At 54.6% G+C, this 24,351-nt stretch overlaps 1 protein-coding gene across 3 annotated transcripts; it reads left to right on the plus strand.

The window, feature by feature from the left end:
- The first annotated feature begins 290 nt into the window (after window positions 1–290).
- On the plus strand, window positions 291–23,991 carry LOC119109145 (RAS oncogene family member Rab6). Of its 3 annotated transcripts, none has more exons than XM_037232714.1 (8): window positions 291–684; window positions 3,042–3,100; window positions 4,078–4,131; window positions 4,599–4,704; window positions 6,002–6,117; window positions 9,488–9,577; window positions 14,824–14,890; window positions 22,216–23,991. In XM_037232714.1, exons 1-8 carry the CDS (start codon window positions 615–617, stop codon window positions 22,287–22,289), a joined length of 636 nt encoding a protein of 211 aa, XP_037088609.1. In that variant the 5' UTR covers window positions 291–614; the 3' UTR covers window positions 22,290–23,991. The 3 variants fall into 3 exon arrangements, with proteins under 3 accessions (XP_037088609.1, XP_037088610.1, XP_037088608.1); XM_037232715.1 differs by having other exon boundaries at window positions 22,222–23,991; XM_037232713.1 differs by lacking the exon at window positions 22,216–23,991 and adding an exon at window positions 19,159–19,875.
- Window positions 23,992–24,351: the final 360 nt, after the last annotated feature.

Below are 24,351 nucleotides of genomic sequence, written 5' to 3' on the forward strand. Positions count from 1 at the left end.
TCTTGCCATGTTGTTCTCACGGTTCCACTGCTACCATATATTGTCCTACGCAAGAAAAAATATCATGCACTTCGTGAAGGAAAAGTAGGGGAAGAAAATATGATTCGGCATTTTTCCACTTTTTTGTATACTAAAGTATGACTGAACCGAATATTTTTCATTTTATATCGCAATGAAGCCATAAAAGCTAAAAAATAAACCCTAATACTCAATTTATTTTTTGGGACAGGTGAAACATTTGACCGTCACAGCATCATCAAGAACGTGGCGATCTGGCAGCTACTGGGATAAGGAAAACCCAGAGACATTGGGTGCTGCGTTTTCGCCGGTGTTTGTTTTTGGGTGTGGACTTGGGGTTGCGCGAATTCTCCGGCTGAGTTTTAGGGTGGAGAAGTAAGGTATTGAGTGCACTTGACCAGGCAGCAAGGTAGACGGAGTGTTCAATCTGCTGAAATCGGCTGGCAGTAATTTGGATGGTAAAGGGCAGGGGAAGGCCTCAAAAGTGTTCTGTTTTCCAAGTGTTTCATCTGCTCCGCCCATCCCTGACAGTTGCGTCTGCTCGCTCATATCACTATTAAGATATTGCTCCGAGTTCATTAGACAACACCTGAAGCATGTCTACTTCCGGTGACTTCGGGAACCCCCTTCGGAAATTCAAGCTTGTCTTTCTTGGTGAACAGAGCGGTAAGTACTGCAGTTGAGATTGAAGCATGCATATGGAATGCATCTGAACACTTGATTAGTCATCAAGAGCCATGTTTTGCCTTTAAATGTGTGTTTGCCACATATCATTCTGGCAAAGTGCTTGTGCTCTCTATTTTTTTTATTTATAGCATTACCTTACAGCCAGTCTAAGACAATTGAATGGGTCAGGGTGTACTTTCCCACCTAACGTTAGAAAAAATCATTGTACACCACTCGTCGTGTTTAAGGCAGGACATATCATAAATAATAAATGCCAAATTTTCAAACAATTTCTGAAAATTAATATTTTCTGAGTAAGGTCCAATCAGCAATAAGTTTATCTGCTACCCTAAGGGAATACCAAACACTAATGCACACTGAAGCTTGAGGAGTTATGGTAAATGTCCTTAAGAATATTGGTTTTTCATGCATTGAAATTGCTTCACACCGTGCACCAAATTCTGAGGTCCTGTATTCACAATGCAGATGTGCCAAAATTGTTACCACAATTTTCTGTTATGCCAACATGTTTGGCATGACATTTATTTTTGCAGCCTGACTTAAAATTACCTTTGCAGCATTGTAATGCCTTGAAATACTAGCTGCCCATGCTGAAATTGGTGGTGGTGTCATATTGAACTCTTCTCTGATATGTGCTCAGGTTTATGACATACATGCACTGAAATTGTTGCTGTGATGTCACCATTGTGCCTTGTATATTCAGGCATGTTTTTGCACATATTTTTATGCATCATTTCTTTGAATATATGCCTCATGTCCTATAGCTCATTTTGTTTCCAGTCTCACCTTTAGGTAGGACCCATGTGCAGCACAGTGTGTTACAAGTCAATCCACTATGTAAGATACTTTAATTATGTGGTGCACTGAACATGAAACATTTGGTGACCAAACTGTGGCCAGGTCAACTTTTGCTTAATTTTCCAAGTATGTATGCTGTCAGGTTTACAATTACACCCGTATTTCTCCAAGTTATAGTTGTTTGGCTTGCTACACATCAAGATCAGCATTATTTTGATTAATGCAGGAACAAGCATAAAACTGGAGAATGTATTGCTCTACATTAGTGAATGTCATGTTAAGATTTTAGAGCTATTTGAAATGGCACTGCATTATAGAAGCATTTATTATGCATGTTATGACTACAAATATGCCATATAAACTAACAAGCTTGAATATATTTCCAAGCTGCAACTGAAGTGGTAATGTCATCCAGTTGATTCATTTCTCAATGCAGTAGATTAGGAAATGATATTCATTTAACAACATCAGGCTAGTGTAGCTCATTTGTGTTAATATTGTCAAGAATGCAACAATTCGCAGTTCTGTGGTGTTCCATTTGCTGCCCATGTGAGCAGCTGAATGGAAATATCAGATTTGAGATATACTCAATTTCCAATTGATTTGTCAATGATTCCAACTGAAATAGTTGGATGATGCATGATCTTAACTTACTTATTTGTCAGTGGAAACATTTGCACCATTTGCATGCAAGCCATTGAAAGTTTGACTAATTTTGTGGTTAATCACAGCTAGATCAGAAGTCAAGTACTAATCCTGTACTGATTTTTGTGATGTGTGCACAGTTTTAGCATTCATCCATGTCATCTAAAAACAGCAAAGCCCATTACTCAAGGCTTTCCTGTTCAATAAATATAAAACCCTAGACATGCATATACACACCTCCTAGGTCAGGGATTTTCAGTGCATGTTTATCATAGTTTTTTTGTTGGACAAGGAGGTAGCATGTTTCCCAAATCATAGTGTGCATGGTTTAAAGTCATGTTTTTCACACTGTGTATGAGTTGCATGCATGTGCGTTTGCGTGTGCGCGTGCGTGTGCGCGTGTGCGTGTGCGCGTGCGTGTGCGTGTGCGTGCGCCTGCGCGTGTGCGCGCTTGTGTGTGTGTGTGTGTGTGTGTGTGTGTGTGTGTGTGGTGTGTGTGTGTGTGTGCGTGCGTGCGCGTGTGCGTGGTGCGTGTGTGTGTGTGTGTGTGTGTGTGTGTGTGGTGTGTGTTGTGTGTGTGTGTGTGTGTGTGTGTGTGTGTGTGTGTGTGTGTGTGTGTGTGTGTGTGTGTGTGTGTGTGTGTGATATGGTGCCCTTTTGTCTGTTATTGACAGCTGGTAATAATCATCTTTGGTCATATTGCGAAGTAGATGTACTTTGCTCCCATTTACTTATCCATGCAGAATTGTTGCCAAATGGGTGCTTTGTGCTTCCATTGCTGTCCGTTCACCCGGCAACCACTCTATAACATTTGATTTGCTAGCTGAATCAAGCTCGGATGTTGTTGTGGTTATGCCCAATGGGCTTCTTTGACCGTGCCTGCCGTTTTTCAGTCGGGAAGACGTCTCTCATCACAAGGTTCATGTATGACAGCTTTGACAACACATATCAGGTATTGACATGAGCCATTTACGGCTGGTACCTTGTTGTCCTGTTTTGGCCCTCCATTTCTTTTTGACGGTCATGCACTCATTTTTGTAAACAACGTAAACAGAGGAATTGTAAGTGATGCAATGTTTTGTAATCACCAGGCGTTCTCACTTTTTGTTCCCTTACTCGAAAATTTGGCTCAAAACGGTTCACTAGTGTTTGTAAAATCAGGGCCCATGCTGCCAGACTTTGTTGGAGATAGCACGTAGAACCTGACATTTTGTAATCAATTATAGATCTGATTAAAAAGGCAGGATGTGTTACCACACTTTTGTACCAAATTTTGCGTTTCTTTTCTAAGAATCAAGTTAGTTTCAGGAACGGATAGATCGGGACGATATATGTAAGTCCGATGGTAGCAACATTTCTTTTTTGTAGAAATGCCTTCATCTGCTCGAAATATATGTCAAAATGCGTGTTAATGCGACGGCGTACGGTCTGAATATCAGTTTAGGCAATGCTGTTTATTAGATGCCAAAATTAATAGCTCATTGATGGGTATATCGTGTGTAGAAATGATAGTTTTAGTTTTACTGTCGTTTTGTTAATATATCACATAAAAACATTAGAACGTTGGCAGTTTTACTGTCGTTTTGTCAAGATATGACATGAAAACATTACAACGTTGGGTGCGTAGAGGACGTTTGTAGTATGCTCATAAAGTGACGACCTCAGGTGGTTTGCTTTGTAACATTAGACTCGCAGCGGTTTGCCTTCATTAGGTGCTCATTTCCCTCTACAAGTCTTGAAACGGCCCACGTTGCTGCGTTAGTAACTGAATTTTCGAGGTGCGAATGTAATGGACAGGGTTGTGTTTCGAATAAGCCCCTGGCTTTTGCAACCGAAATAAAGCCATAGGCAAGCATTCCATTACAGGAAACATACCCATACTTGCCGGTGTTCTTTGACATCCTCTGACGGGTATCGCTCTATTTGCAGGCCACCATAGGCATTGACTTCCTTTCAAAAACGATGTATTTGGAGGATCGAACGGTGAGTGTCTTTCAGTCCGCTGTGCATTCGCGGTACGACCCACTGTACGCGCGTGAGAATTATGTAACGATTTGGAGGAGCCAAGATCATGCAAACATTTTGCAAATGTTTCTCAGGATTTTTGCATGTAAAATAGCGTCTTAACGTTAGGATGCTGCCCTGTCGTGTCGTGCGGCTGGTGGCGTGCGCTGTCGGGGCGCGGTGCCGTGCCGCCGTCACCATTGTCTGGCAGACCGGGCGCCACGCGCCGTCCAGCCGGGCTGACCGGCGGCGCGGAGGCAGCTGGTGTGGGGTCACCTCTGGCCACACGCCTGACGTCATCACCTTATCGCCTGTGCGCCCTCCGCTGGCCGTGGTCGGCACGGGCGGGTGTTTACGTTAGCATGGTGTCCTGTCTGACTGTCTGTGGGCGGGCCGGTCTCTGAGCGCCGTGAGCCCAGTGGTGATCCGTCGCGCTCGCCGCCCAGGTGAGACTGCAGCTGTGGGACACGGCCGGCCAGGAGCGCTTCCGCAGCCTCATCCCTTCCTACATACGTGACTCCACGGTCGCCGTCGTCGTCTACGACATCACCAGTGAGTGGCTGACAGCCGGTTCGTAACCTCTTCGCCGGGCGGCCCTGCTCTTCTGTCTGATTACCCCGTCTTAAGCGGCATGTAAGCATTGTCCTCTCGGCGCGCCCCGCCCTGCTGTCAGACCGCCGACATCAGACCGCTGCCCTGCTGTCGGGCCGCCGACATCAGATCGCCGCCCTCTCGACGGGCCCCGCTCTGCTGTCGGACTGCCGACATCAAACCGCCGTCCTGCTGTCGGGCCGCCGACATCAGATCGCCGCCCTCTCGACGGGCCCCGCCCTGCTGTCGGACCGCCGACATCAGACCGCCGCCCTGCTGTCGGGCCGCCGACATCAGATCGCCGCCCTCTCGGTGGGCCCCGCCCTGCTGTCGGACCGCCGACATCAGACCGCCGCCGTGCTTTCGGGCCGCCGACATCAGATCGCCGCCCTCTCGGCGGGCCCCGCCCTGCTGTCGGACCGCCGACATCAGACCGCCGGCCGAGCCGCGCCCGCGGCGGCCGGCCTGCTGGAATCGATCGAGCCGGCACCCGGCTGACCCGGCGGAGCACGATGACACACCGGCATTGGTGTGACCGCGGCGGCTCAGGGCTGGGCCCTCAACCCGGCACTGGTCAGGTGTCGCTCAATATTGGCGGGCTTCGTTTGCGTGCATTGAGGTTAAGACGTTTGGTCAGGTAGTCAGAATGCATCCAAGTGTGGGTCACTATGACGCTGTCTTTTTGTGAGTCGTACGAGCATGTTTCGACGGTAGGGAGATGGGAAAATGAACCGTAACGAATGTTATTCGCATTTCTGAAGGACTGCTGGCGTGTACACGGCGACAAAAGGCTTGGCCCAGCGTCAGTCCTCTCCGCCCCCAACGTTCGGTGTGGTGTTTTACTTGAGGTCATATTTGCAAATGCCTTGTCGACTTCTACCGAGGCTGGACACTGGGTCAATGGTCAGGCCTTTAATGCGGACGACTCCGATGCTCTCAGCTGTTGGATGTTGCGCACGAGCACCAAATTCTCTTCCTTATTTTCCGCTCCTGCCTAACATGCTTTTTTGGTGAAACAATAATCTGCGCGTACCAGGACTGGTCTCACAGGTCACGTTTCCGCGCCCAGTGGGTTTTGTCGCCGCGTCTCGCGCGATCAGTCGCTTTTTTTTCTTCAAATTGATCGACCGTCGGGGGATGGGGCGTGCCCCGTGCCCCGTGCCCGTGCCCAGTGCCCCGTGCCCGAACTGGACAGCTGCAGACCGTCCCCTCCCCCTCCAGACCCAGCGGCGCCCTAACCACCCACGTTGCTTGGCAGACGCCAACTCATTCCACCAAACCTCCAAGTGGATCGATGACGTCAGGACGGAGCGAGGTAGTGACGTCATCATCATGCTGGTCGGCAACAAGACGGATCTGTCCGACAAACGGCAGGTGGGTCCGGCTAGTGCCTCCCTGTAGGACCGCCACATTCGAGCCGGCGATGTGGACCACGTGGTACTGAATGGACTGGTGGGGCGTTGGATGGATCAGCAGGGTGATCACCGTGGGACAGAGGCGCCGGTGGGTTAGGGCCAGTGATGGAACCTCGCTTGGGACTCGAGTGTTTCCCCGCGTTGGTAGAGGCTGATGAGCCAGGAGTGTGAGCTCCGTGTTATGCGGATTGGTGGAAGGTTCAGAACGGTTAGATGCGTTACGCCACCCGAATTGGGACAGCTGGTGAGCATTGACGGACTGCGCCACTAACAGCTCGGTGTGCGTTTGGCCAGATGATGCCGTACCTGAGGTGGGGCTTGCATGGGGTTCGATGTAGAACGACGGAGATGTCTTCCGAAGGTTGATCAAGAGTTTTCGTTCTGGGGTGCTCGGTGGTTTGGATGTGTTTGTGATGCCGTCCAACAGAATGCTTACTTTATATAAACTAATTTACCAACTTGGATTGCTGTTTTTAAGAAATTTGGCTAGGGTGCGCAGGGACGACTTAGCAATCGCTGTTAAAAATAGCTCGTGCGAAGACCCATATGTCTCCTTAGCAGCGCGATTTCAAGTTAACGATCATTGTCGCTGTAGCTCTCTTGGCCAGTTGCCAATGGACCGCCAAAGATACGCCGCCGCGGCGGTTTCTGGGGCTCGAACTCGCATGCCGGCACGCTTGTCAGTGGTCTCGTCCCACCAGCTGAGCTACAGAGACCAAAAGCTGACGTTTTAATTATCGCCCCAGCACCGCACCGCGGAAAACCAATTTCCACAAACCATTTCACGCCCAAAATGTGAAATGATGTCAGCTATGCACGTCACTGCTGTGGGATGTATAGCCCGTCTTTTTGAGACGCATGTTATTTAACACACGTCGACAGCGCTTTTGCATGCCATGCTGTGCCCATCCCCGGCTGGTACGGGGTGGGGGGGGGGGGGGGAGGGGGCATGCGTCATGGTGTGCCAAATGCTCTCCGTCTTGCCCGGTAGCAGCCAGTCAGTGCCATACGATTTTCGTCTCCACCGCCAGCAGCCAGTCAGCGCCATATGATCCTCATCTTTCCCGCCAGCAGCCAGTCAGCGCCATATGATCTCCGTCTTTCCCGGTAGCAGCCAGTCAGTGCCATATGATTTTCGTCTCCACCGCCAGCAGCCAGTCAGCGCCATATGATCCTCATCTTTCCCGCCAGCAGCCAGTCAGCGCCATATGATCTCCGTCTTTCCCGGTAGCAGCCAGTCAGCGCCATATGACCTCCGTCTTTCCCGGTAGCAGCCAGTCAGCGCCATATGATCTCTATCTTCCCCAGTACCAGCCAGTCCGTTTCATATGATCTCCATCTTCCTCGGTAGTGGCCAGTTCGTGTCATGTGATCCCTTTTTCCCCGTTAGCAGCCAGTTCGTGCCATATGATTCCGGTCTTCCCGGGTAGCAGTCGGCATGTGCCATGTGATCTCCCTTTTTTCCGGTAGCATCGAGTCTGTGTCGTATGACCTCCCTTTTGCCCAGTAGTAGCCAATCCATACTAATGTCACAATGTGATTCACCGGGCGATGGTACTTTCTGGCAAGTGTACCTGGAGAACAGTTGTTGGTGGCTGACGTCTAGTCAATGTATGAAATGTTACAATTATCTGATCTTCCTCTCACTATTTAAACGTATGTTGCATTTGTTTTTCTGTGGTATCAGAATGTGCATAAGCTGAGCCCCATGTGATGCCGCGTGGCCACTTGTATTCAAAGATCTATTTTAGCGTGAGGAGTATTCCTAGTCCAGCAGGGCGGGTTCTGTGTGACGGCATCGGGTATGGGTCGCTTTCATTGTGTGGCGCCCACCATTGAGCACTACTTGGCAGATGTCGATAACGCGGCGTCGGCTGACGCCTCAGTGCGTGCGCTCACGCGCTGTGGCCATGCGGCACGGGGGAACACCAGCCGCTTGTGTGAGCCTGAGTTTTTAATGTGCCCGTCGGCCCGTGCTGTCGTCCCTGTCAACAGCTAAAGCGAGGCTTAATGGGCCGGGATGAAACGTAGCCACTGAACGCCCATGCCAGTGTGCAGCTGCTTGGCTATGGTCAGTCAGGCCGATCCCTGCCAGTGTACAGCTGCTTGGGTGTGGCCAGTCAGGCTAGTCCCTGCCAACGTACAGCGGCTTGGGTGTGGTCAGTCAGGTCGATCCCTGCCAGTGTGCAGCTGCTTTGGAGTCAGGTCGGTCCCTTCCAGTGTGCAGCTGCTGAGCTATGGTCAGTGAGGCCGATCCCTGCCAGTGTGCAGCTGCTTTGGAGTCAGGTCGATCCCTGCCAGTGTGCAGCTGCTGGGCTATGGTCAGTCAGGTCGATCCCTGCCAGTGTGCAGCTGCTGGGCTATGGTCAGTCAGGCCGATCCCTGCTAGTATGCAGCTGCTTTGGAGTCAGGTCGATCCCTGCCAGTGTGCAGCTGCTGGGCTATGGTTAGTCAGGCCGATCCCTGCCAGTGTGCAGCTGCTTTAGAGTCAGGTCGATCCCTGCCAGTGTGCAGCTACTGGGCTATGGTCAGTCAGGCCGATCCCTGCCAGTGTGCAGCTGCTGGGCTATGGTTAGTCAGGCCGATCCCCGCCAGTGTGCAGCTGCTTTAGAGTCAGGTCGATCCCTGCCAGTGTGCAGCTACTGGGCTATGGTCAGTCAGGCCGATCCCTGCCGGTGTGCAGCTGCTGGGCTCTGGTTAGTCAGGCCGATCCCTGCCAGTGTGCAGCTGCTTTGGAGTCAGGTCGATCCCTGCCAGTGTGCAGCTGCTGGGCTATGGCCGGTCAGGCCGATCCCTGCCAGTGTGCAGCTGCTGGGCTATGGTCAGTCAGGTTGATCCCTGCCGGTGTGTAGCTGCTTGGGCGCGGCCAGTCAGGCCGATCGGCCTTGTGTTGGAAGTCGCAGCCGTTGCGGCTCCGTGCCTTGCCAGGACGATGCCTCGCCGTTGGCCGTGCCAAGAGCTGTTGATGAGCGCGCAACGTGATTCCGATATCACCGCACGTTATACCGGAACAGCCCAGCGACGTCCCCTGACGCTCAGAGCCCCGGCGGCCATACGCGGTCAGATATGTGTTGTTGAGTCATTTTGTTCGCTGGTTGACTAGACAGATGCATTGTGGCGCAGTCTCGACACTGCGAGGCTGCTGTGAAATGGCGGGGTATGGCCGGGGAAGCCCTCGTAATCCGTGTTACATGTTTGACCCGTTTTGCGCCACCACCATCTTAAGAATTTGGCGCGGTGTATGGTTCATCACCACTCGTCAGTCAGACCGGTGTCACATGCGTTAGCTCGTCGCCTGCCTTACTTGTCTGACCTGTGTCACCGGCCAGGTGTCCACCGAGGAGGGTGAGCGCAAGGCCAAGGAGCTGAGCGTCATGTTCATCGAGACCAGCGCCAAGGCTGGCTACAACGTCAAACAGGTGAGCCAGCTGCAGCGGGCCGTGGGGCGCGGTCTGGTGGCCTTGCCACGCGTCTCGGCCGACCGAGGGCAGCTGGCCGGGTCTCCGCGCCCGGACCCGGCGCTGCCGGCCGCTGGCGCGGCTGGAACCCGAGTGGGCGGCGCCAGTCTGGCCGCCCTCGCGTGCCGTGTCAAAGTGTCGAAGAGTGTCGAGTGTCGAGCATCGCAGAGTGCGGAGCGGCGGTGCAATCTGACACGACCACGCGCCGCGTCGCGCGTGGTCGGGATGGACCGGGCGGTGCGCGGGCAAGGTCGTGACCTCCGAGATAACCTGACCGGATACTCGGAGGCCACGAGTCGCACCGGCTAGCCGGCCGCTCTTTGCACTGCGCGCCTCCGGCCACGCGGCTGCAGGCAGGCCGCAGGGAAGTGGTGGCGGGTCGTAAAGAGACGTAGCCTACTGTTGCAGTTGGATTACAGTTACAACATTTTTTATCACATTATGCCTTATATAAATGCTACAACATAACGCACCTGCCAGTCGTTAAATACTGGGCGCCAAGTCCATTGTGGGGAATTAGACAGCAACGACCTTGGTCTGTGGTGAAGACACACTACTTTGCCGCACGCCTGAGAAATATCGACGAAACTATGGACGTCCGCCGGCATTATTCGTTGGTGTACGCAACCAGCCACCTGTCTTTGATTTTGCCTGGTGTATGTTTTTGGAATGACTTAATCATCTGGACTCTTATCTACAAATTTCATGAACGAGGCCTAGGTTTGGTATGCGTGGACTGGTCTTAGATCCAGATGCATTTCTGGGTCCCACGTGAAGTCCTTCGCTCATGAACATGACTAAATGTAACCATTTGATAATGACCAACAGCCTAATTGGTGGATGAACCGAGTCCTAGGCCAGACAAGTCCCAAAATCTGATGAACTGCCTAGACCTTGAAGCTGCGTGATCTGATGGTGTGTGTATTTTGTTTTTACTAACTTTTGTTACTCTAGAATCTGTAACATTTTACACAAGCCACTATTATTAAGTGCGCATTTTGCTTAAATGTTGTGCGATGATTTGGTAGTTATGTTTACTCCCAGGCCTGCCATTCCATAAAGCTTGTAAAGGATCGACTGAAAACCGGGATAACTTTTGGTATTATTGAATCATGTATCTTGCTAGATTTTTAGAACCTATTTGGTTTTTGGCGGAAGCATCTTTTAGCTCTTGGATCGTTGTGATATTTGTTTGAAGTATGTTGGGGATAAAGATTCTGTTGAGAAGTCCTCTTTTTCTGAGTTCCAGACGCATGTCTGGGCCTTACGTGGAGTCCTTCGCTTTTTACTCGCTTTAAACATATTGTAAGATTAAACATCCAGCACGCATGCGCACATACACATCACCATGTTGGAGTTGATCACATTCCACGCCGCCGGCTCGCCAAGCCCCGCCATATTTCCCAGATGTACAGTTCGTGACACGCCACTCCACAATGTGCGAGCCATGGATTGGCAGCCGTTTGTGATGATTGTACAAGTGGCTACATTGTCAGAATGTCCGCGGTACCAAAATAGTCAGTGTGAACCGGTGGTGGAGCGGATGGCAGGCGATGGCCGGACAGCGCGCTGACGCATCCGAGCGGCGCCCCCCCCCCCCCCCCCCCCTCCCCCCCGCCCAGAGCGGGGGGGGGAGGGGGGTATTCCTGTTATTTTAGATTTCCTCTCGACGGATTTGTGTGATATTAGGTAAATAAAAGGCCGTAGTGGTCCTTGGTAGTCCTAAAAGTACTATTTGCAGGTGAGGTTGTGGCCTTATTGTCTTTCAAACAAGTTGATTGCGCAAATGCTTCTACAGATTGGTTGTAATGTTCAAAAGAACCATATCATCCTCATAAAGTGACTACATTCGGTATGTTCGATGGTTATATCCTGCATGTTGTTTTCCCTGAATTTGCTTGGATAATGTTTCAATCACAAATGTGACGGTCCTGGTTGACATTGAACAGCTCTGTGGAATTTTTCTCGAGGCCGCAAACAACCGAGATGTATAGCCGTTGTTTATGACTGCCGTCTTATTGTGGCACAAAAGCTCAGGCCACTCAATTAAGCTCTCGGAAGGTTGTTAGGCTGTAAATCTTTGAAAAATAATCCTGTGCTCAACTGAATTTTGAGCATTTTGAAAATAAGGGCCAGAAATATACCACTCACACATTTCGATACGACATTAATAGCAATGTCAGCAATTGCCATGGTGTTCCCCCCAATATATCTGTCTCGAATCATTGCTCTCGGATCTTCGTTGTCAGTTGCGTGCATTTCTTCTGCTAACGAATTAGCTAATAGTTCGCTGCTGTCTGGTGAGATGCGTGGCAGGGCGTTTATTCTTCAAGCGACTTGCCCTCTTTTGGGATGATCAGTGACAATCTGTCGCCATGGAGTGGGAAATCAATCAACACTATTTCCTTTTGCCTCGTTTGAAATCAGCAACGGCAGATGTTCTTGGCCATTGAAAGATATAACTAAAATTCCTTTGAGATACCAGAAACTGAAGGCGTCTTGTCATTTTCTGGGACATCTAAAGCTAGCCTTATTCGAAAGTGATATGATGAATACATAAGTGGTTCTCCAGCTCTCTTAGTCTCGGCCAGTAGTAGCACGTCTAAGTTCTTAAAAAATTTCAGCGCGAAGCTATTTAGTCTGTCCTGCCGTATATTTGTTTAAAGTAGGGCTCACAGTATGACATAATCGTCTACTTCCAGTCAGTTGCATCTGGATCTGTCGAAGGCACTCTCGTGTGTGATGGTGCGGAGCGTGAGTTACATAGACCTAGAAAATGTTTGGTTCATTTCTCACGAAGCGCGAGCTGTCTTGCGCCATGTCACCCGGGAACATTTATTGCTATTCTGTTTTATCTCTTTTATTTTTGTCTTGCACCATGTCACTCGTGAACAGTTATCGGTATTCTATCTTATTTCGTGATTGCTATTCTACCTATTTCTTCCTTAAGGCAGTGATGCTGGTCCCCAAAGGCCTGGTAGTTGTTTACGAACACATCTGTGACCTTTCAGCCAACAGATTCGGAAGTTTTATTAACCATGTAATATGTCTTCTGGTTGTTTTTGTCTTGCTATCTGTGTACCTGTTCTGATAGTCATTGCTCGGAGCTGGCTTAGCAAACTATCCAGCAACATTTCCGCAGTAACGCCTTGGTGTACGTCATTTTTCGCTATGCCTTCTCAGCTGCCGCTCTGAAAAAGTCCACGAAGGCTTCGTTGCCGAGAAGTGAAATGTTAAATCGCCCTAGGCCTGGGGCCCCATTTTGTGTTCAGCAAACAGTATCAGGTCACTTGTGGCCATGATCGTACACTCTGAATTTGTTTATCACTTTAAAACAAGGCGTGCCGTCAGCTTCTAAGGAAGGAGCTCCGATAAGAACCACTCCACGCATGGTGGTGAGTTGTTCGATCCTAGTAACGAACTCCGAAAAGCTTTTTGCTTAAGTTGGTTAAGTCGCAGCTTATGTCTCAGTCCCCGATGGCGGTTGGCTGGGTAATAACTTGCGCGCTGCAATATGGGCTTACCTCGACACGTCATCATATAGTTTACTGACTTGGTGGATATTGTGTATTGACAGTATGACTCGTATAGTGGCCAAAAGCGGAAGACTTAGTGAAAGTATTCCCCCTAACGTTGTCGACGCGTCAGAATGTGATTTTTGGTGAAGGTCATGTACAGTTCGAGAGAGGGTCCGTGTTTCTGCGTGAGCCGTGAGCCGTGTAGCCGTCTGTCGGTCGGTGAGCTCTGGCGGAGGTCGGTCAGCGAGAGGGCAGTTCTCTCCGGTCCCCACAGCGACGTGGCGCCAGGGGAGCGCGGTCCGCCCGCTTCCCGGCAGCCCCCCACGGCCCCGCCGCTCCCCGGCAGCTCTTAGCGCCCCACCCGCTCCCCGGCAGCCCTCCGCGACCCACCCGCTCCCCGGCAGCCCTCCACGGCCCGCCCGCTCCCCGGCAGCTCTCCGCGGCCCGCCTGCTCCTCGGCAGCTCTCCGCGACCCACCCGCTCCCCGGCAGCCCTCCGCGACCCACGCGCTCCCCGGCAGCCCTCCGCGGCCCGCCTGCTCCCCGGCAGCTCTTCGCGGCCCACCCGCTCCCCGGCAGCCCTCCACGGCCCGCCCGCCCCCCGGCAGCCCTCCGCGGCCCGCCCGCTCCCCAGCAGCTATCCGCGGCCCACCCGCTCCCCGGCAGCCCTCCACGGCCCGCCCGCTCCCCGGCAGCCCTCCACGGCCCGCCCGCTCCCCGGCAGCCCTCCACGGCCCGGCCGCTCCCCGGCAGCCCTCCGCGACCCGCCCGCTCCCCGGCAGCTCTCCACGGCCCGCCCGCTCCCCGGCAGCTCTCCGCGGCCCACCCACTTCTCGGCAACCCTCCGCAACCCACCCGCTTCTCGGCAGCCGGCCGCGGCCGGTTGCCATATCGCGCCCACAGAGCGACCGCCCACCGACGGACACCACTCGGCTAACAATGATAAGTCACGCGTCACGGGTGACTAATGACACCGAGTCACGTGTGGGGGGGGGGGGACGTAGGTGAGTGTGGGTACCGGCGGCGGTGTCTGTCCGTTCGTCCGCTGGAGCCCACTGTCTATCCGCATGTCTGCTGGAGCCGGCTGTCTGTCCGTTCGCCCGCTGGATTTGCTGTCCGTCTGTTCGTCTGTTAGAGCCCGCCCTCTTTTGTCTGCTAGTGTCCGTTCTGTCCGCCGGCTGGAGCCGGCTGTCTGTCCGTTCGTCTGCTGGAGCCCGCTCTCTGTCCTTTTTTTCTTCTGGAGTCCGCTGTCTGTCCGTTTGTCTGCTGGAGCCGGCTGTCTGTTCGTTTGCTAGAGCCCACTCTGTCTTTTTGTCTGCTAGGGCCCGCTCTCCGTCCTTTCGTCTGCTGGAGACGGCTGTCTGTCCGTTCGTCTGCTAGAGCCGGCTGTCTGTCTGTTCGTATGCTAGAGCCCGCTATCTGTCCTTTAGTCTGGTAGAGCCCGCTGTCTGTTCGTTCGACCGCTGGAGTCGGCCGTCTGTTTGTTCGTCTGCTAGACCCCGCTCTCTATCCTTTTTTCTGCTGGAGCGGGCTGTCTGTCTGTTTGTCTGCTGGAGCCGGCTGTCTGTCCGTTCGTCTGCTGGAGCCCGCTCTCTGTTCTTTTTCTGCTGGACTCCGCTGTCCGTCCTTTCGTCCGCTGGAGCCGGCTGTCTGTCTGTGATGTGCTGACAATTCGTTCCGTTTTTTTCAGCTGTTCCGTCGCGTGGCCGCCGCCCTGCCCGGCATGGAGTCTTCGGAAACCAAGAAGGGCGACGACAGTATCCTTTTAGCAGCCTCAGCTGGGCTCCGCGGGTTGCGGGTGGCGACTTTATGTCGTCTAGCTGCCGCCGTCTTAAAGAAAGTTTGGCACATTTTTATGGGATTTTGAACTGAAATAGGCATCCTGAAAATCATTCGGTGCTGTTCACAGCCCTGCCCTTCTTAAGGCCTAAACCCGATGTGTTTCTGAGCTATACGGCCGTGAAGATATACATACGTTTTGGGAGAGACTCTTTCAAGGTCACCCAGGCATCCATGATATCATAAGAACGTCACTCAAATCCTGTCATTCTATTAGCCATCCGGCGATCAAGGCCAAGAAAACTATAACTGTGGAGTCGTGCATATCCGGCGTTCTAGAGTTCGATTTCAAGATATAACGGTCGTCAATTGGCTCTCAATCAGTGTTGTTTAAGGTACGATGACGCAATCAAACCACAGCGTATGGAGGAGCTAAACAGAGAAATTGCGTTGTCTTGAGAAGTCTTATCCGCTTAGAAGCATGTCAATGGTTGTAAATTAGCTTATTTCGTCACGTGTGATGCGCGCTTCAATATCTTCAAATGTGGAGCATTGCCTTTAACGAGTAGATAGATTATTGCGGTGTGGGGCTGCAAGGCAGACCTGGGTTCCGCTTCTTTTTAATGAAATTGTGTCGCGATTTATTCGCGTAAGGAAGGGCTGGTGTTAGGCCATTGGGCGAGGCGGAGGTTTTCCAAAGTAATACAAGGAGGCAATCATAAGTGACATAGTGTGAAAAGCCTGTCACAGCCACAAGCAATCTATGAGTGATAACCATGGGTATGAGCGGGTGCGCAGACGGTCTCACGCAGCCAAATGCTGTGGGTTGTGGCATGTTTGACGGGCTTCACAAGGTGGTGTTAGTAGTAATTCATGGTGTTTCGCTTAACGGGGACTTCATGCATGTCTGTCATTTAAGGAACGCTGACTTGTGCCCCTTTTTTGTTTAATGTTAGTGGTCTAACTTTGCATCAGCGTTGGTAACTTTCGGGTCGCCTCTTGCTTTTCTTTTCGCCGACCAACGTGCCGTGATGTGTTCGCCGTGGATACTAACAATGTCGGTAACAATTTGCTGAAGTTTGTTTGCACTAGGTGGAAACTGCGTTGCCATCATATTTGTGCTAATCGTTGGTGTTCAACACGGCTTGGTGGCTCAGAATAGAGAACATGGCCACCATTTACTCGCCGCCGTCGGCGGTTCCAGCGTTCTCGTGCATACGGAATGGGTGGGCTCCGATGAAGTCATCAGCAAACACTTTCTGTAATCCGAAACAAATGACCGGTTTGGCTTGGATCCTCAGTGCGGGCCATGTCTGCTCCAGTCCTCTTTTATACGATGTCTTCTGAGCATCTCGCCCTCCGAGATGGGCTGCTGATCTGGCTGGGGTGCAGTGATGGGGCTGCTGATCTGACTGAGGTGCAGTGATGCGACTGCTGATCTGGCTGAGGTGCAGTGATGAGGCTGCTGATCTGGCTGAAGTGCAGTGATGAGGCTGCTGATCTGAATGAGGTGCAGTGATGCGACTGCTGATCTGGCTGAGGTGCAGTGATGAGGCCGCTGATCTGGCTGAGGTACAGCGATGATGCTGCTGATCTGGCTGAGGTGCAGTGGTGAGGCTGCTGATCTGGCTGAGGTACATTGGTGCGACTGCTGGTCTGGCTGAGGTACCAGTGGGGAGACTGCTAATCTGGCTGACGTACAGTGGATGCGACTGCTGATCTGGCTGAGGTGCGGTGATGCGGTTGCTGGTCTGGCTGACGTGGTACGAGCCGCGCTGAGTCCCAGCATCCAGCCGAAACTGGGCCGCTGTGACGCCGTGACTGCCGGCCCGAGCATCGGCCGGCGATCCCGGTGACCCTGGGGTCGGCTGGACGCGGCTGGGGTCTGGTCGGCTCGTATCGCCCGGCCCGCTGCTCGCGACCCCGTCTGGGGCTGGACTGGGCCGGGCGCGGTCGGTCCATTCGCCCTCTCCCCGCGTCGAGAGCGCCTCCGCTGCCGCGCCCAGACGGGCTACGCGCCGACACGGCCGGCCGCCCGGCTGACACGCGCGTGCCCCACGGCGGACCGTAGGGGCCGCGGCGCTGCAATGGATCGCGGCATCGCCAGTGGCGGCGCGGTCGGCAGATGAGCCCTGTGGTCATGCCGCCGTTTACGGGTCGGCAGGTGTTTGAATTTGGACGAGCGCTCGAGCGAGGCCGTCATCCTGAGTCCGGTCGAGCGAGACAGTCAGCCTGGGTCCGGCCGAGCGAGGCCGTCAGGGTGGGTCCGGCCGAGCGAGGCAATCAGCCTTGGTCCGGCCCAGCGAGGCAGTCAGCCTGGGTCCGGCCGAGCGAGGCAGTCAGGGTGGGTCCGGCTGAGCGAGGCAGTCAGCGTGGGTCCGGTCGAGCGAGGCAGTCAGCGTAAGTCCGGCCGAGCGAGGCAGTCAGGGTGGGTCCGGCTGAGCGAGGCAGTCAGCCCTGGTCCGGCCCAGCGAGGCAGTCAGCGTGGGTCCGGCCGAGCGAGGCAGTCAGGGTGGGTCCGGCTGAGGGAGGCAGTCAGCGTGGGTCCGGCCGAGCGAGGCAATCAGCCTTGGTCCGGCCGAGCGAGGCAGTCAGCCTGGGTCCGGCCGAGCGAGGCCGTCATCCTGAGTCCGGTCGAGCGAGGCAGTCAGCCTTGGTGCGGCCCAGCGAGGCAGTCAGGGTGGGCCCGATATTATTTACTTTGGTTAGGCGAGAGCTGTTTTGGCCACGATTGGCGATTTCGGAGCCGTGGGATGAGAAAGAACGGGTGCATCAGTTCTTATCTTCCTGGGTTATCATCGCGACTGAGAATGATCGCGTTCAGGGCTGTTAGTGCGCTCTGGCTGGCTTCCCACCGGTGGCGGTTGTGGGGCCGACTGACGGCTGACGGCGACAGCCTGCTCCCGGCCTGGCGGGCTGTGTCGGAACACGGGAAAACGCGGGGAATGCGACACCGGAGAGCGAACGCCGTCCTGCAGCGACGGCCACGCCCCGTCAGCGTCCCATGGGACCGTGGTGGCCACTGTGGACACTGTCGCGCAGTTTCCTGGGGCGACGCAGCCCAGCGTCCCAGAGCTTCCGTCGCCTATGGTGGGAACCGCCGACGTGATTGCACTTTGCCTCGGGCGCGACCGCCGCTGACCTCGGGCGCGGCCGCCGCCGGGTCGGGACATAGGTGCAAAGCGAACCCAGGGAATACTTGGACACATTATGCCTTTGCTAATCGATGGTCGCCCGTTGAGGCGCGGTCAGGTCTGTCTCGGAGGCGGGTGCCAGCAGTGTCCTAACCCCGGCTCTAACGGCATGCGCGCGAGGCAGCCGCCCAACGCCTCGTCCGTCTAGTTCTCACGACGCTCGCCGGGCGGCGCTGGCGCTACGGTAAGTGAGCCGCGGCACTCCCGTTTTAGCATGCTGCTCCTTTAGGTCCATCTGTGGGCACTGCCTGTGCTTGCAGTGACGTCTGGTTGCATGTGGTGGCTTGCACGTGCGGTGGGTGGGGCGCTGGCGTGCGCTTTCTCCGTGGGTGTGGTGCGGTGTGCTCGTGCGGCTGGTCGGGTTTGACAGGCGGGACCTGTCTGTTTCGCAACTCCTGCAGCCCTTCTCCTGTGCACAGCACGTGCTAACTAGACCGGTGTTCTATCGTGGGTTTTAGTTGGTTTGCAATGAATTTCTACGGATTTGTGTTTAGTTCGTGTGGAACAAGTGGAAAGGTCACTGGGGAGGCATATATGTGAATATTGAGGTCGGGTGGGGTGGTGTCCTGGCCTCGGCTGGCCTCGGTAACGTCTAAACTTTGATATGGTTGATGCTTCTGTAAAGTTTGGACCTTAGCGTACGAAACGAATCGCAGGGGAAATCAGCTCTGCCGCGTAAGCTCTGGACAGAGTAGAGATTTAGTTGCTTGATTGTGAGGCGACCCAGTCTCATGTGGTTTGTAGGAGGGATGGAGATGAGGGATATTATGGCGTACATGGGACATAGAAATAGGATGTGAGGCAGGGTGCGGTGTGCACGGTTGTGTGTGAGATGCGAATAATGTACATGTGTTCATAACTTTATATGCATGCATGTACAAGGCACACTTACGCTGTCGAAAAGCCTGTTGCCGTCTTAAACGCCCGGTGTTTATAAATAGTACGAACTCGTGGGTGGTAAATTTGTGGCCCGTCGGCAGCATATTATGTTCATGGTTTCGTTGTGAATTTGCTCGCTTGTTTCCGTTGATTTCCTTGATTTATTGCTGTAGTGACCGAGGTTTACTTGGACAAAGATCCGAAGATCGACCTCACACAGGGCTCCGAGGGTGGCTGTGCCTGCTGAGAGCCACCTGGGAGCGCGGGAGCGAACTTCAAGTGCGCGAAATTGGCACTTGTGAATACGCTTGGCCGCGGCAGTTGAGTGCCAGACGGAGAGTGAGCGATGCGTTAGGCAGGGCATGTGAGCTGGCGATGACGAGAGCGAGTGATTGTCACGCTGTGCGATTAAGATTCCGTTTCAGATGTTGGCTATTTTCTTATTTATTGGCAGTCGCGATCGTATTGAGTCTGTTGTTCTAGTGATAATGCCTCGAACTTACGTATAATGGATGGTTTCGTTGTCCAGTCTCTATTAGTTGTTATGGATATCAGTAGTCGGCACATACGTCTAGAAGTAAATTAGGGTTAATCTGGGCAACCCCGTTGAACTCGTCTCTTCTGCGGTCACATTTCACTTGAGCGCAACTCCGTAGAATAGCAGAAGATGCCAGTGAACATGGACACCATTTCAGTGTGGCATCTGTGGTGCCTCGGCAGGCACGGGCGCTGGGGACCGCGGTGTAGCGGGCGCGCCTGCTGCTGCCAGCCACCTTTGCATGCCGCGCGCCGTGCACGTCCGCCCATGTCCACCGCCACGTACCACGTGCGTGTCCCGTCCACACGGCTGCCTCGGCCCTTTTGTAACAAATACACGTGTCTTATTCCTACGGCTGGCTTGTGAGACGTGCTGGGCGGCTGGGGCATGCACTGCGTGCGCCGCTCGGTGCGTGGACTGTCAGCCGGCTCTCGTCTCATCGGTGAGGTAACGTGACGGCCGACTGTGGCCGTGGGGCCCGGGGCGGTGGTCAGCGCTCGTTGGGACCCGGCTTCAGGGGACGCGGCCCTGCTGAACCCAACTGGCGAGAGGAGACCCGGCGCCCCTTCCGCCGGGACCGCGCCTGGCTGGGGGGGGGGGGTAGGGGGGGGGGGGGGTTACTGTCCCTAGGGATGGTGGTCGGGCTCAGCACCTGAGTGAAGGGGTGGCGAGACGGGACGGGTGGCGTAGGTAGGGAGAGGGGGGGGGGATGTCGGTGGCACTCCTCGGGGTTGGTGGTCGGGCCCAGCCACTGACTAAGGGAGCTTCAGTGCACGACCATCCAGACGCCGGCGTCGATCGCCCACACGAAAGTTCGGTCGCGCTCGGGGCATACTTAGACGTAAGCTGACTGGCTGACCTCTGCAGCGCACAAGGCCCGGCTCGGCGTCTCTTACCGTGCCGTGGGTCTGCAGTCGTCATGCCGTCAGTCTTCGGTCCTTGCCATGCCGTGGGTCTGTAGTCCTTGCCGTGCCACGGGTCTGCAATCCTTGCCGTGCCGTGGGTCTGTAGTGCTTGCCGTGCCGTGGGTCTGCAGTTCTTACCTTGCCGTGGGTCTGCAGTGCTTGCCGTGCCGTGGGTCTGCAGTCTCTGCCGTGCCGTGGATCTGTAGTCCTTGCCGTGCCGTGGATCTGCGGTCCTTGTCGCGCCGTAGGTCTGCGGCACTTGCTGTGTCGTGTGTCCGCAGCCCTTGCCGTGCCGTGGGTCTGCGGGTCTTGCCGTGTCGTGGGTCTGCGGTCTTGCCGTGTCGTGGGTCTGCAGTCTGCCGTGCCGTTGGCATGCAGTCCTCGCCGTTCAGTCTACCGCACTCTACCGGGATCCCCACGCAATTTCTCTCAGCGTCATCCGATCCAGACCCAACGCTGCCAGAGCCGGCGCACTTCCATACTCAGCGGCTGTGCAACTGTACCTGATGGTTTTTCGGGTAGCCAGGCCGGTCGGTTCCGTGTGTCTGTCTCGCTCCCGGCTGCCGGCTAATGTGTCGTTGCCGGCGTTCGCTGTTCCGATCCGCAGAGTGCCTGCGGCTGCATAGTGCCGACCGTCCCGGCTACAGTGTATGTGTTCTTGACCTGGCTGTGCACCACTCGCACCAAAAATTAAGGATTTTGTCCTCCATGGGCGCTCCGGTATCATGTTCTAGTCCACTTAGAGCAGCCCCTGACGTGGGTTCAGATTGTCGTTTGTAGAGATTTTGTTGAACGGTGTGATCGACTCGATGTTGCACCATCCCTGCCGGTCGAGTCCATTAGCGCAGAGGCCGGTCCCAGGTGAAGGCGAGGGGGAGGGGGAGGGGGCGGTTTGATGGGAACGTTGGTTCTTGTTGCGTGCCCGGGCATTTCGTATATCTCGTGTTCCTGTCCTCGGTCACCATTCTGTTCAAATCGTTAAGCGTTGGGACCTAGTCGATTAACCCATCCCATATACTGTGCGTGGTGGTGTTCTTCGCCGATGAGTTTGGTTAAGGCGGCATGAAATTATGTGCAGGGACCGATTCTTTGCCCCCTCGTGGGCAGGGATTATCTACTAGCTGTGGACTCTTTCGAGTACAGTGATAAATTCGCACGGGGTAGACTATTGATACTGATCCAATACGGAGACACGCTCTAGAAGCGCACCAAGAAGTGTTGACTCGAGCCGCCCTGCCGTCCAGTCGGCCCAGAGTCGTGCTCCTCCCCCCCCCCCCCCCCCCGCTGTCGTGCTGACTGGACGGAACTGGAACCATTTGCACAGCGTCGGCGCACCAATGTGGACTCTCCTTTGCACACCCCACGCGCTAATTTTTGCGCCTTTCACCGCGAGGCGTGTGTGGCGCCCGGGCGATGGCTCGTGATGGACCGCAGGGCACTGTTCGAACGCCGCTGCCTATTCAGCCTGTTAACAGCTGTCGGCGAATGCACACAGTGTCGCTCTGCCCCGAAAGGGTCGAAATTATACTCGCGGTGTTTGACCGCAATGCCCGAGACGGCTCCGCGCCCACCAGTCTTTCGATCCATGGCATTGTCGGGCGCGGCGGCGTACGGGTAATCCAGCGCCGCGACCTGTCGAAATGAACAAGACAATTGTCCAACTTTGTAATGGTGGCATATAAGTGGTACTGGAAGCAGGAATTTTGACAAAGAAAAACAATATGCCGCGCAGTAAACGGAGGATGGTGGTGGGAGAAGTCTGTTCGGTTTCCTTAACTCGCCTCCAGCGCCAGGCGTCCAGCTGAGCCCTCAGCCGACGGGAGAGCCCAAACCAGAGGAAGAGGGGTGGTGCAGCTGTTAGGGCGGTGTTCTGGAGCAGCCGGTTGCCGATGGGAGAGTCTAAGCGAGAATGGGCGAGGATGGAACGTCCCCCTGTCAACGGACAAGTCCAAGCGGGAAGAGCAGGGGCGGTGCAGCGGCTGAAATATCTCCGACAAGCGAGTCCACGCTGGAGGGCGTGTGCTACGGTTACCAAACCGTCATCTGGCGGCGGACAAGTCCACGCTTGAGGAGGAGAGGGCGGTACGACTGCTGCATGGTCCGGGGGCTGGCGGACGAGTCCTCGGCTGGGGGTGGCTGCACTGGTGGAGGTCCGCGTCGCTGGCGACGGACGAGCGGCACGGCTGAGCTCCCGCACCAGCTCAGCAGACATCTCCCGGCATACGGCTGTAGGTTATTACGACATGCCGGCTTGACCACGCCCATCCCTGCTCCGTCTGTATTTATTGTAGTTATGGCGGCAAGTCTTGGGGGCCCAGACCCTCTTGATTAAAGCGGCAACATTAGGCTTGTGGCATACTAGAAATTTTAGACCCTGACAATGCGTTGGAGCCGCCGATCCAGAGAACAGGTTTTCCAGCAATGATTGGTGTAAAATACAGCAGTATTGCCATCATGCGACAGCTGCCGTGTGAAATGCTTTCGGTTCTGCGATGCCTTTGCATTCGTCGTGCAAAAATGGTGTTTCGTGCTTTGAATCCTGCCTGCAACCTTATGGCATACTGTCACTGCGGCGCATAATTGATGTGAGTGATAATGAATGTTCGCTATGACACTGCGTATTTAGACTAGCAGGTGGCGCTCTAGCCCATGCTCTCTGTCGCGACGTAGGTACCATCTGCTTGAAGTGTATGTATCGTTTGCTTCGCAATGAAGCTATGCACATATTTGTGTGCTGGTGGCACTGGGTGGGTTTGGGTGTCACGTGACTGTGACAGACTGACTGTGACTGTGGGCTGAGTGGCGAGGCGTCGGGTGACGGCCGGCGGTGCACCGGCAACCGGCCTGCGGTCTGTTGGTCGCCGGACGACGGGGCCTGCTGCCCCAGGTTGGCACCGCCCGGGTCTGACCGCAGCCGGGCCGGGGACCGGGGGCAGCCGCCTCCAGCCCTCGGCCCGGGCCGACCCGGGCCGCCGGGCCGCGAGCCTCACCCGCCGTCAGACCGCCGGCGGCGCTCGGTCTGATGTGATGACACGCTCACGGCTGGTGCCCAGCGTTTGAAGCTGTGCAGACTGGCATGCGGGCGTGTGCTCCTGGCTTGTCGTGTCCTGTCATCTGCAGTGCAGTGCTAAGCTAAGCGTCGCTTGGGTGGCGTTCGACCGTTAGCGTATGAAGCGCGGGGCGACGGCAAGTGGACTGGTGGCTCCGGCGGCGAGAAGCTTACAAAACGGTGCAGAACGTGTCGCAGCTGTGTACGCGAGCCGTCGGTCCGCTGCCGCGTGGCCGGCTGCTAACGGCTGCTGCTGCTGCTGTTGCTGCCGAGGATGGTCCGGCTGCTGGAGGCTGCGGGGAGCGCGCTCACATTCCACATGCGTGTGATGACCGAGGCAAGGCTGTCGCCACGCCTGGTTTCGCCAGCCGACTGGAGTCGGTGTGAAGTGGGTGAAAACTGTGACGTCACCAGCAGCGTGTGTAGGCGTGCGGACACGGTGTAGCCTTGCCAGCTGTTTTTCACACCGCCTTCTGTCAATAAGACCGATCTGGTTCCAAGCTGATGAGCATCCGCCCTTTGTTTTTCTGACCGCCTCTATAAGGGTCGGCGTGCCTCGATTGGTGACGCGGCCGTGCTGGTAGCCTGGAAAGCAATCTACCGCAGGTTAATGCAAGATCGAAATTATTTAGCAGTGGGCAAGGGTCACATTTTGTACCTCTGCGGGTTTTGGCCAGCTCCGTGCTGGACTCATACCGTTATCACGGAGCCCAAGTCACGCCAAATGCCACCAGGAACACTAAAAACAAAAGATCCGTTTCCTACCTGGTGTTCGCCTCTTCCAGCCGACGGTTATAAAGCTCTCCCTGGATCGCGAATGATTGAGGAATGCTAATTAGTTCAGTTAATTTCGGTTACAATCAATCAACCAATT

The sequence above is a fragment of the Pollicipes pollicipes genome, unplaced genomic scaffold (genome assembly GCF_011947565.3).
Source record: "Pollicipes pollicipes isolate AB1234 unplaced genomic scaffold, Ppol_2.1 Scaffold_7231;HRSCAF=8579_pilon_pilon_pilon, whole genome shotgun sequence".
In the NCBI taxonomy this organism is placed as follows: Eukaryota; Metazoa; Arthropoda; class Thecostraca; order Pollicipedomorpha; family Pollicipedidae; genus Pollicipes; species Pollicipes pollicipes.